Below are 12,732 nucleotides of genomic sequence, written 5' to 3' on the forward strand. Positions count from 1 at the left end.
CGACAAGGTATAATAAGATGTGAATCAAGAATGCTATGTACCAGGTATAATTACAACTATGTCCTTGCCTCCAAGAACCATGGTTTCCGGCGAAGGCCTGGAAGTCTAGCGTGAGGTGATGGCCGCCATCCACTTTTGCTCATCGGTCCTGTTCAAGTCAGCATATACAAGTCTTCAGAAGGGAAGAATGAACACTTGGATACTCACCGGTCGAAATGTAACAGCATCCCCAGGACAGGCACCAGCTGCTTCTGGTAGTTCTTGTCCTTTTGCTCCAGAAACTGGAGGAGAACGTTCTTCAGGTAGATGTAATCGATGGATGATGTATTCGGCCCGGTGGGCGTCTCGCTTCTCCGGGTTGACGGACTGCGGTCTTTGGAGACTGGAGAGGCCAGCGCTTTGCGTGATCCGGAATCGATGGATGATCTGGATGACTGCGGATTGGGACCGAAGCGACTCTCGTCCGGTAGCATCTTGTTGGACTTACGGACCTTTTCTAGGCGCGCGTTGGTCTCCTCCACGGACCGGCGCAACTCGGCCTTCTCCTTCTCCAGATCACGGACTTGTTTCTCACTTTCGTCCAAGGCATCCCGCAACCGTGCCATAGCCTGTCGCAGATCACTGAGCTCTTGGGTGGTCTTCTCCGACTCGGCCTCGAGTTGATCCCGTCTGCGTTTCCAGTCCTTCTGCGTATGCTCTAGCTCCTCCTTATCCTCCTCCACAGTACGCAAGGCTCGCTCCGCTTCGCGCAGCTTGCCCTTCAAGTCTTCCAACTCACGCGCCCGGCGGCGGCTCTGAGCACTTGCTTCATCCTCAGCCCTGTCGCGTTCTTCGATGGCAGCCTCCATGCGCTCCTTGAAATCCCGTACTTTAGCCTCTGCGCGACCATCAATATCATTGAGAAGACGTCGCATGGTCTCGCCCTCCCGAGTACGTTCGCTCAGCAGGCGATGAGCATCCGCTAATTCTTCTTCCAGGCTTTCACAACGCTCCCGGGCTTCCTTCATCTGCATGCCCAACTCCCCAGCCTGGTCGCGCATGCTATTCATCAAGCTTTGTGCGCTGGCATGCTGTGCAGTCTTCAGCTGGATCTCCTCTCGCAGGCCGCCAAGATCCTTGTTCAACTGAGCAGCTTGGCTCTCAGCTTCACGGAGCCGGGCCCGAGCTGCCTTGAGCTCATCTTGAGCCTTGGACAGGTCCGATGCCAGCTTCTCCTTTGCCTCCACGGCTTCCTGCTTTTTGCTCTCTGAGTATCGCAAATCAGATTGGGCGACCGTCAATTTCTCCTCGCTCTTCAGACGGCTGTCCGTCTCTTGTCTGATCTTTTGGTTGAGAGACTTGACTTCTGCGTCTCTTTCTGATATGGTAGACTTCAGCGACTTGAGCTCTGCGCGCAACTCATCATGCTGCCCCTCCAGGTTTCGCAAGTCGGCTGTCTTGCTGTTCAAGGATTCCTTTGTCGACTTCAGCTCCGCGGACTCGGCCCGTAGCTTCTTCACTTCCGGTTGCAGTTTCTGCAGGGTCTCCCGCAGTTCTGTCATATCCTTGAACCGCGTGGCAGCCAGCTGCTGGGCAGCAGAAAGCTCAGTCTCCAGTGTAGTAGACTTGATCTTGAGGCTCTCATATTCGTCCTTCAGGTCATTGTGTGCCTTCTCGGTATCAACCTTACTAGACTCACTACTCGTCCGCAAATCTGTCAGTTCCTTCTCCAGCTTGGATATCGTTTCCTCCAGCGCGTTCTTCTCGGCGGTTAGCTCCTTCACCTTATCCTTGGCTTCAACATGGTCTTGGCCGATATTGAGTAAGTCATCGCGCAGAGTTTCGATTTCCTCTTTCAAGTCCTCCTCTCCCTTGATCCTGGAGCAGAGACGGTCAATGGTAGCATCCTTCTCAGCCAGCTGCGTTTTGAGCGATTCAATGTTCTGCTCCAGCTCGGTGAGCTTCAAGGCTGCTTGATCATCTTGCTCTGCCGATTCCTGCTTCTCCTCAGCAGGAGCAGCTTCAACTACATTGTTGGCCTCCTCGTTCGCCTTGCCTCCCTTCTTCTTCTTTTTGTTCTTCTTCTTGCCTCCCCCAGCACCGCCTGCGGGGTTCGCTGCTGGTGCGGTAGGCCCGGCGGAGTCCTCTTTCACTGCTGCAGTTTGGGGTGAAGGAGCCAGACTCTCGCGAAGTTCATCAAATGCTGCTTCCTTTCCATTCGCAATTTGGTCTTTGGTCTGTTTCCATTTCTCGTTATCTTTGAGATTAGCATCCAGGAAATTGACAACGTTCTGTAGTTTGCCCATATCTTCTGTCTTCTGTCCCATTTCAGTCTTGAGACTGGTAAATGTTTCTTCCGTCTCCTTGAGCTGGGACCGCAAACTGTCAACCAGACCTTGTAGGACCCCAAGACGCCGGTCATTGGCCTCCTTCTCGCGATTCAAGTCTTCCAATTTTGACTCAATCTCTGCTTGCTGATCAGCGCTCTTGGCTTGAGCAGTCTGAGCCTGGAGTTGCTCGATCTCATCGGCCTTTTGCTTGAGCTCGGATTTCAAGTTTTCGATTTCGGAGCTTGTCTTCGCCACAGCCTCTTCTGATTTTTCGAGCTTGGCTTTGAGCTCCTCGACTTCCTCTTGATTAGAGGTTTTGAGCTTCTCCAACTCCGCATCCTGTTTGTCCTTAGTGTCCCGCAACTCAACAAGCTCCCGGGTAGCGGACTCCAGGTTATGGACCATGCCTTCCGTGGACTCGCGGGCTACTGACAAATCGCGCTTGAGCGACTCTGTCTGGGACTTCAGAGTCTCAATCTCCTCCTGTTTCTCCTTCAGTTCTGTCTCCAGTCGCGGAATTTCGCTGTCATATGAGAAGAACTCCTCACTATCACCCTGTGTCCCAGACTCCTTCGGAGACGTCTCCGCAGTATCCTTGGCGCCAGAAGTGGTCGACTTCCCGGACTTCGTAGCGCTATCGGGTGTAGATTCGTCGGTAGCGGAGCTCTCGGCAGCTGGCCCTTCGTCTTTCTTAGCTTGGGATTTGCTATCCTCCTTAAGTTTTGTAACTTCATCCCAAGCGGCTTTGGTGGATTTCTGAGACTCTTCCAATTTCTTCTTGTAGTCGTCCCGCTCTGCTGTTACACGTTTCAATTCCTCGGTCACCAGGTCACCTTTCAACGAAATCTGATTCAAGTACTCCGTCAACGCTTTTGGTTCGCTGATCGACGTCAGGGGGGTGTTCTCTCGCAGGGCAGCTTCGAATGGTTCGATCGACAGGACACGCGAGTGGGCCATGCGGTACGCTTTAAGGAGATCTGAAGTACGGCAACAAGTTAACAATATTGCCGGGCTGTCGTTGCAGAGCGCTCATTACCTTGATAACGGGACTCAAGCTTGCCCAACCTTCGCAGTTTTACCCGAATCTCTGGTGGGAGCTCAGACGGTGACTGGTTCGTCTCAGTTACAGGCTGAGCCTCGGGCTTCTTGGTTGCGGACTCCTCAGAAGACGTCTTCCCCTCCCCGGCGTTTTCCTCCGGGGCACCTTCGGAGCCACCCGCCGACTCCAGACGCGGAGTGGCTGATCTGCTGGAACCTTCATCATCTCCGATGGCGAACTCCGGTTCGAACTCGTTGGGATCAGGGCCACGGACAGGGGTACCGGTGTTTCGCCGAGGACGAGAGGCTCGCCTTGTCGGAGATAAGTTGCGACCCGTGGGATGACGAGCGGAGTTGGAGCGCGAAAGTGAAGTTTGAGCAGACCGTTGACGAGCTTGTTCTTCTGCAATCCGCGAATCGATTGCGTCGCGCAGGCGCTAAATTGGGAACAAGGCGGGATCAGCCACAGCACTGGCACGAGCACAAGATAGCACGAGGAATGCGAAACGGGTAAATAGTAATGGACAGGTTGAGAGGGAGGTTTGAGAACAACTAGCGGGCTAGGCCACCTACCTGAAACATGACCGTGGCGGGCCTGTGAGCCAAGGCCACAGCAAGACTGATGAACGAAAGACAGAAAAAGAGAAGTCGGCAAAGGGTGAGGACAAGGAGAAGCAAGCGATAGGCAGGAAAGAAGGGGAGCATGAAATCCGGCGGCGGCGACTACAACAACTCATCCGCACGGGGGCTTCTTCGGTTGGCAGTTGGGCGGCCAGCACGGGGCAGAAAGCGGGTGCATAACTTAAGTGGACTCGTTCCTGGGGGCGGTGAGCACTGAGCAGCCACTTATCTATCTACACTAATTTCATGTTGAATTGTTTCTGTTCATTCCATATATCCGTTCCCCCCAAGGAGATGGTTTGTTCATTCAACCTTCACTTAATTGGCGATTTTGTAATTGTATGTACCCAACATAAAGACTACACCGCATACCATAGGAGTTGTGATAACTGTACCCCCTCATGGTGAAGAAGCTACTATATATAGATAAAGAAGCGGGTCTCTTCGACGATAGCAATACCTCTAGCGCAGAGACAGCCTCGATGACAGCACGCCTTGATATTGAGATAAAGGGATTAAAAGGAGAACTACTAGGGTAGCCTGACAATTAGTAGAATTGCTCATGATGGTCAATATGACGATGGCGATAATCCAATTACTTTCTCCGTGGTAACTACTCACTACCTATTAATTACAATTCGGGTAGTGCTGTGCTCTCGCTTCAAATATATGTTTCTTGCGGTAGTACTACTAGCCAGCACCGTGCTACCAGGGAATTCATATATCTCTTCAGATGAAGTTCTACCATATTGGCGCAATCTGAGACTTAAGTCGATAAAGGTTCAAGCATTCATACTTCAGTTTTTTTTTTTTTTTTTTTTTTTTTTTTTTTTTTTTTTTTTTTTTTTTTTTTTTTTTTGTTTTTTTTTTTTTTTTTTTTTTTTTTTTTTTTTTTTTTTTTTTTTCTTTTCGATCTTACTGGGGATTGAGTCTCTGCAGAAGACTGCATTTGACATCTGTAGGAACGTTCAATAATTCCCCGTTGAACAAATAATAGAAGTTCGAACATTGCCACTATGTATAAGCTTGCCGATCATTGTGAATGAGGGTTACTTAATGGCATACATCCTCAGAAAAATAGAATAAAACGATAATAATTTTATCTATATCTAAACTTTCCAAACCCTGCAGGAAAAGCGGGCCAAAAAGCAAGTACGTCACTCTAGTAGTATCCAGTAGTTACCGCCCGGGCTGTTTTCTGCCCGGGTCTCCGCACCCAAAGAAAGCCCGCCTTTTCGAGCTGCTGCGTCTCGACAACCAGCCACAAGCATCCCTGGGTGCACGTTCTCCCCTGCGTGGATGATGCTGGCTACGAGCCTGCCTACTGTCTGCCCACCATCTCGTTGCATCCAGCCGTGACGCCTGAGTGTGGGCGTGGATGTGATTGAAACGAGAGCAAAAAAAAGAGAGAGCGAGAAGAACAAGGACGAGAGTTGTTTCCAAGTTGGGGTGCGGTGGTGCCTTGATTTCTTGGAATCCAACTAGTAGGCGTGTCTTAGCGTCTGGTCTCCATCGAGCTCTCATGGAAGCTCAGGGAATCATGGCCACCGGTGACGGAATTATCGCTGCACTACCCTCGCTTGAATCTTCAAGCCTGGACCCTCTCCATGTGTTGCCTGCATCCTCGTCGACCGCCGCACGATCCCTCGCAACCTCAATCCCCGCCTTAACCGCCAGCTTCTCCGTCGTGTCCGGCTTCTCTTCGCACCTCCCTCCCCCGCCAATAACCCCTCCAGCACCTTCAACCATGGTGGGGTGGATCGGCTGGATCTTTTCCTTCATTTTCCAGGTCATTCCAAGTGTCTTATACTGGATTGTTACCTTTACCACCATCACGTTGCCCACATGGCTGTTTACGCTCTTTTCTATGAGCCTGACCTTCACCATGAACTTCACGACCTTGTGAGTGACGCACTCTGGATCCCCTGCTGTATTATATTGCCATTGGCAATCGCAGTTGAATTCTCTAGTGTCAACATATGCTGACAATGACGGTTTCGATCGATAGACTCTTGATCGCGCTGGCCGTGGTCTCGACCATCAGTTGGTTTATCCGCTATCGTTTCCTGAACATGTACAGTCGTCTGCCTCCAGAACCCCAGCGCAAGGAACCCCAGCTCGATCTCTTCCCCGACGTACCGGACAGCGACACGAAACCGGGCTTGGCAAACTATCTGGATGAGTTTTTGAGCGCCATTAAAGTCTTCGGCTACCTCGAGCGGCCTGTGTTCCACGAGTTGACCCGCACCATGCAGACAAGGAAATTGATCGCCGGCGAAACGCTCCTGCTGGAGGAAGAGAAAGGGTTCTGTTTGGTTGTTGACGGCTTGGTCCAAATCTTCGTCAAGTCCATGCGGGACAGGAAGTCAGGTACAGACGAAGAGCTGAACCGCATGGCAGGTGAATCTTCCGACGAAGACGATCATCGACCGGACGGAAGGCAGGGATACCAACTGCTGACCGAAGTAAAGAATGGCGCTTCGATGTCCTCGCTGTTTTCCATTCTGTCGCTGTTTACCGAGGATGTCCAATTACGATATGCGGATAGCTCAGCTTCCAGCGCTTCTAGTATAGGTCCTGGTCTTGCCATTGGCCCCGACTCGTTTCCGGCGAGCCCTCGGGAAATGGACGACTCTCCCCATGTTTATCAAGGAGATCGTCTTGACCCGGCCTCTCACAGGAACAGCACGGCCGAAGACCTACCGGCTGTGCCACCATTAAATCTGGGCGAAAGCCAAGTTCCACCTGCCCACTCTGCTCGCTCTGGAAGCAGAAAGTACTCGGGCAAAACGCGTAGGAAGTCAGTGCATCCAGATATTGTTGCACGAGCGATGGTAGATACGACAATTGCGATCATCCCCGCAAGCGCATTCCGACGCTTGACCCGAGTATACCCAAAAGCGACTGCCCATATCGTCCAGGTTATCCTTACGCGCCTACAGAGAGTCACCTTTGCTACAGCGCACTCCTATCTGGGTCTAAATAACGAGGTGCTGGGAATAGAGAAGCAGATGACGAAATTCACAACTTACGATTTGCCAAATGAGCTGCGTGGGTCTGCTCTGGACCGTCTTAAGGACAAGTTCATCAAAGAGCGAGATCGCCTAGGTCAAGAGGAAGTTACCAAAGGGATTGCGTTGCATAACCCGTATGGAGGGCGAAGACCCCGGTCGAGTAGCTTTCGAAGGAAGGAAGCCGCTCTTCAGGCAAAGATGGCCGCGTCTAAACGGCCAGTCTCCATGGTTGCTCAGGATAGTGCACTGAGTGATCGTGAAAACTCAGGTGTGAGTCCTGGAGATCTTCTATCGACCATTCAGCTTTCGCGCTTCGGTCCGAGATACGAGCACCTTGCCCCCCGGTTACTGAGTCCGCTTACGGAGAAAGAACACTCCCCCTTACGGTCCCCATCTCCGATGATCCCGGGACGCGCATCTCCTTTTCACCGGAAAGAGTCCTTGGACGAAGATGCGCTCTTCCGTGAATCGATCCTGGAGTGCATTATGAAAGGTATCGGCTTGACCGGAAGCACCAATGACTTCTTGCGTAAAAGCAGTCACCCTTCAGGCGACGTTTCCCCGAAGCTCCTCTCGTATGATTCTCGCCGCCAAAAAGCCGTCTTTAGCAACAACGCGTTTGGGTTCATTGATCCCTACGAAGGTTCAGCGGATGGTGAGAGCGAATCCATGATGTCCATGTCGGTTACCAGTGCCGGTGGCACCTCGCCTATTGTCAACTTGAGGGAAGAGCTCCGAAATGACATTGAAATTGTCTACTTCCCTCAGGGTTCGGTTCTTGTTGAGCAAGGCGAGCGCCATCCGGGCTTGTACTACGTTGTTGATGGTTTCTTGGATGTTGGTATTCCCGTGGACGACAAGGAAGAAGACCTTGTGGGATCCTCCAGACCGGCACATGAGGAACTGTTCCCTACGCTCAGACGCACCAACACGAGTTCCTCTCGTGTGTCGGGATCGGCAGCCGCAGCAAACGATCCCAGGCGGAAGAAGCAGTCGCGGAAGTCGCTCTACCTGATTAAGCCTGGTGGGATCCAAGGCTATGTGGGCGCTGTCGCATCTTACCGCTCGTATACCGATGTCGTTGCGAAGACAGACGTGTACGTAGGATTCCTTCCACGGGCGTCTTTGGAAAGGATAGCGGAGCGGTACCCTTTGGCCCTGTTGACTTTGGCAAAGCGGCTGACCAGTCTGCTCCCGCGACTACTTCTCCATATTGACTTCGCCCTGGAATGGGTGCAAGTGAGTGCTGGCCAGGTGATCTATCACCAGGGCGACGAGAGCGATGCAATCTACCTTGCTTTGAATGGGCGTTTGCGGTCTGTACATGAAGGCCCTAATGGCAAGATGACTGTCGTCGGTGAATACGGCCAGGGAGAAAGTGTGGGTGAACTGGAGGTGATGACTGAATCGACTCGCCCGGCGACTCTCCATGCCATCCGCGATACTGAACTCGCCAAATTTCCCCGGACTCTCTTCAACAGTCTCGCCCAGGAACATCCAGGAATCACCATTCAGGTCTCCAAACTCATTGCACAGCGGATGCGGGATCTTGTTGAGACTCCGGTTGCCGAGAAAGGAAGTGAACCTGGTGCTTCTGGCACAGTGAAGACAGCAAAATCGACTCTCAATCTTCGTACTGTTGGCATCCTTCCTGTAACAGCAGGAGTTCCCGTCGTTGAGTTTGGCAACAGGCTGCTACAGGCGCTTCACCAGATCGGGGTGACCAACGGTGCCACGTCTCTCAATCAAGCGGCTATTCTTAACCATCTAGGCAGACATGCCTTCAGTAAGATGGGTAAACTGAAGTTATCACAGTACCTGGCGGATCTGGAGGAGAAGTACGGCATGGTCCTCTACATCGCGGATACGACTGTGAACTCTCCGTGGACGCAAACGTGTATTACACAGGCCGACTGCATCTTGCTGGTTGGCCTTGCGGAGTCGACGCCTAGTATCGGTGAATACGAGAGGTTTCTGCTTGGGATGAAGACGACCGCTCGGAAAGAATTAGTTCTTCTGCACGGGGAACGCTACTGTCCTCCGGGACTGACCCGCCAGTGGCTGAAGAATCGTGTTTGGATCAATGGAGGCCATCATCATGTACAGATGGCCTTCCGACTGACAGCTGAACCCTCTCATCCCCAGACTAAACGCTTTGGAACCGTCTTGAAGCAGAGAGTCCAAGTTATTCAAGCGGAGATCCAGAAGTACACTTCTCGCCGTATTCGTCAATCGCCGCTATACTCTGCACAGACACCATTCAAGGGGGACTTCCATCGCTTGGCGCGTCGACTCTGCGGCCGATCAGTGGGGCTTGTGCTAGGTGGTGGAGGTGCCAGAGGTATCGCTCAAGTTGGTGTAATCAAAGCTCTAGAAGAATCAGGCATTCCCATTGATATCATTGGCGGCACTTCAATTGGTTCTTTCATCGGAGCCCTGTATGCACGGGATGCTGACGTTGTGCCCATGTATGGCCGTGCAAAGAAATTCGCTGGCCGCATGGGAAGCATTTGGCGATTCGCTCTGGACCTGACATACCCTACCGTCTCCTATACTACTGGGCATGAGTTCAACCGTGGCATCTTCAAGACCTTTGGGGATAGTCAGATCGAAGACTTCTGGCTGGAGTTTTACTGCAACACCACCAACATTAGCCGGTCGCGTGCCGAATATCACTCTTCCGGCTACACGTGGCGGTACGTACGTGCATCCATGTCATTAGCCGGCTTGATCCCGCCTATCTGTGATGAAGGTAGCATGCTCCTTGATGGTGGCTACATTGATAATCTTACGGTCGACCATATGAAAGGGCTGGGCGCGGATGTGATCTTTGCGGTGGACGTGGGTTCCATTGATGACAACACCCCACAAGGATATGGCGACTCCCTGTCTGGGTTTTGGGCCGTGGTGAACCGCTGGAATCCGTTTAGCTCGTGTCCTAACCCGCCTACGCTGTCTGAAATTCAGGCGCGCCTGGCGTATGTGTCCTCGATTGAAAACCTCGAACGTGCCAAGAACACCCCTGGGTGTCTGTACATGCGCCCGCCCATTGATCCATACGGGACCCTGGACTTTGCGAAGTTTGACGAGATCTACCAGCTGGGATATGCTTATGGCAAGAACTACTTGGAGAAGCTGAAGCGCGAGGGATCACTTCCGATTCCCGAAGAGACGGAGGAGAAGAAGAAGCTCCAGCGGACTCTGGCGCCCCGTCGCGCCAGTATCTAATGTTTTCCGACTCTCATACGATGCTATATTTGACTGCGACTGAGCCGGCCGGGGGTGGGATAGTTCTGTTTCCCATGTATCACTCTTTTTTCTCCCGGATTTGCAGCGGTGATCTTCTGCTTTATACCCGAGACTATCCCCCTCTTTGCCGTGCATGTCGCTAGTCCAATCTCGAAAGACCCGAGAGTTGTAGATAGATAGATAACATATAGATAGACGTGTAACCGAGAGAATTCATTTATTTCCCGCGCTCGTCCCCATCGACCATGTAAATAGTTGGCCCCAGCACTGGGGAGTGGTTCCCGTCCCCAGTTTTCTGGTCGGGATGATTCGCGGCCCCAAGGGGGTCTAGACCCTCGCCATACGCAAGGCTGGATCCCGGGACCCAGCGGAAAGAAACCCTTTTATTGCTAAGTCGACTTATAGATGATTTCTTTCTTCTCGTCGGTCAACATTCTCTTTCGCTGTCGTTCCATACGTGGAGCGGAGCGGAGAAGAAAAGAAAGAAAGAAAGAAAGAAAGAAAAAAGTTGTTAGGTGATCGCTCCACTTGATCTGCTGCTGAAGCTATCGGCTGGACTGCGGGTGAGGAGTAATTAATTCCGTTTGTTTGTTTGTTGGCGAGTGGCTGTCAGTCAGCTTCCCATAATCCAATCCTTCCCCCTCCTCTCTCTTTTTCTGTCCCCCTCCCTCGGCTGTTGTGAACACGCGGCTTGGGTTCTCCTCCGAATCGGACCTCGCCAGCTTTCCTCCGACGATCATCAAACATCAGCGTCAACATCATCATCATCGATCGTCATTATTCTCCCAACTTTTCCATCCCAATTAATTCACCCGCTATCTGTCGGAGACTTATCTTGACAGAGCTGGGTGTTCTCTGCAATGCGCGTGTGGCCTCGCTGACCAGCAAAGCCACCTTCGCAAACCCCGATGCTGCAGGGTCTCCCAAACTTTAATGCGAGAACCATCATGCAAGGCTGAGCCTATTCATCAATCCTCCCATTTACTCCCTCCCCAACGGCCTCGGGTGAGATCACTTCAAAGACGCCAGCGTCTTCGAAGCCCGAAGTATTCCCCCGTGAGTAGGATCTACACAAAATGGTCCTATCGCTGGGTCTGCCCATGTGCTCCAGGCGCCTGTATACATGGTGCTTTACCATGTTTTGCTTGGGGCTCCTGGCTCTACTGTACATCAGACTGTTGAAGGATGATCTCACCTTAGTTCTGAGTACGAATCCATCCCCCAAGCTCGGAATTGAAATCACCAGGGTAGCTTACACTATGCAGGTCGAGTCGAGAAACATCCGGCCAGGCGCAAACCGAACGCTCTGGTTATGGCTAAAACTAGCTCTGAGGATGTCGCCTGGGCCTACGCTCTCAAGCCCCAGTAAGTGTATTAGACTCAATTCCTACCTCCCGGTCGGACTCTTGTCCCGGCATGCTCACCAGTTGGATAGTTGGAAACCTTACATCTACACCTCCGACAAAGAGCCTGGATACCGTCCTATCCCGGCAAACAAGGCCCGAGAGGGAATGGCATACCTGACACACATTATTGAACACTACGACTACCTTGCGGATGTTACGGCTTTCATGCATGCCTCCGCCACTCAGTGGCACAACGATGTTGGCGACATGGCTTCATCTTCCCTGCTGCAAAAACTCAGTCTAGACGCCGTGAACAAGGCTGGGTATGCGAATCTCCGCTGTGAGCACCGCCCAGGATGTCCCGTGGCCGTGCGTCCCTTTGATCCAGCCATGGAGTCGAATCATAACGTGGTGTATCGCAACTTCACCTCTATCTACATGGACATGTTCTCCGTGCCGCGGGAACAGGTCCCTACCGAGATCGGTGGGGTCTGTTGTGGTCAATTTGTACTAACAAGGGACCGGATCCGGGAACGGCCACGAGATGACTATGTGCGAATACGCGACTGGGCTTTGGCGACCGATATGGATAACTTTGCGGCGGGGTCGGTCTTTGAGATGCTCTGGCATATCATCTTCCTTGAGCAGCCTGTTTCGTATGTGCTGCGAACTCTATCTGATGCAAAATGGGAAAAAAAAAATGCTGACTTAATATACCAGATGCCCCGATGTCCAACAGTGTTATTGTGAGCTTTACGCGATGTGCCCAGAAATCGATGCTGGCTCTTGAGTCACGACATCGTTGGCACTTTGTTGGGCCAAATTCCTGCATAAGCTGAGTCAGGTCTTATGGCTCCTTCTGGTGCGACCGTAAATACTAGGCTGACAGCGTAAGTATGCGTGTGAGCCTGTTGCGGCTGATTCATCACCGGCCAGTGTGATATCACTACACAGCCGCGCAGGATTCAGATGTCGGGCCTAACTGGTGTCCTGACCGCTCCATACATCCTCCCGGCCCTGCAATATGTCAGCGCGCCTGCCTCGCCTTGCAAGTCTTCTTATTCTGCAACGTATTGGCAAGCTGATAGATAGATGGTGGACAGAGGCATTGTCCTCTCAGGTAGTTTCTCCGTGTTTCGTATGCGAGCCGAGACT

The 12,732-nt window shown here is 52.1% G+C and overlaps 3 protein-coding genes across 3 annotated transcripts; 2 read left to right on the forward strand and 1 right to left on the reverse strand.

The window, feature by feature from the left end:
• Window positions 1–105: 105 nt before the first annotated feature.
• BO85DRAFT_375417 (putative vesicle-mediated transport protein (Imh1)) lies at window positions 106–3,784 on the reverse strand (the record flags this gene model as incomplete). The annotated part of the gene is made up of 5 exons (XM_025656168.1): window positions 106–148; window positions 208–1,706; window positions 1,782–3,106; window positions 3,143–3,286; window positions 3,346–3,784. Coding segments are annotated over 5 exons (3,450 nt in total), but the record flags the coding sequence as incomplete, so codon positions are not given.
• A 1,457-nt stretch (window positions 3,785–5,241) lies between these two features.
• Window positions 5,242–10,467, forward strand: nte1 (lysophospholipase). Its single transcript, XM_025660428.1, has 2 exons — window positions 5,242–5,870; window positions 5,977–10,467. Exons 1-2 carry the CDS (start codon window positions 5,509–5,511, stop codon window positions 10,208–10,210), a joined length of 4,596 nt encoding a protein of 1,531 aa, XP_025513934.1. The 5' UTR covers window positions 5,242–5,508; the 3' UTR covers window positions 10,211–10,467.
• Window positions 10,468–11,139: 672 nt separating this feature from the next.
• BO85DRAFT_55900 (DUF3431 domain-containing protein) lies at window positions 11,140–12,484 on the forward strand. The gene is made up of 4 exons (XM_025665485.1): window positions 11,140–11,437; window positions 11,497–11,596; window positions 11,667–12,233; window positions 12,298–12,484. The coding sequence occupies exons 1-4, from the start codon at window positions 11,308–11,310 to the stop codon at window positions 12,365–12,367; spliced, it is 867 nt and encodes a 288-aa protein (XP_025513935.1). The 5' UTR covers window positions 11,140–11,307; the 3' UTR covers window positions 12,368–12,484.
• The last annotated feature ends 248 nt before the right edge of the window (window positions 12,485–12,732 follow it).

The sequence above is a fragment of the Aspergillus piperis genome, assembly GCF_003184755.1.
Source record: "Aspergillus piperis CBS 112811 unplaced genomic scaffold BO85scaffold_13, whole genome shotgun sequence".
Taxonomy (NCBI): Eukaryota; Fungi; Ascomycota; class Eurotiomycetes; order Eurotiales; family Aspergillaceae; genus Aspergillus; species Aspergillus piperis.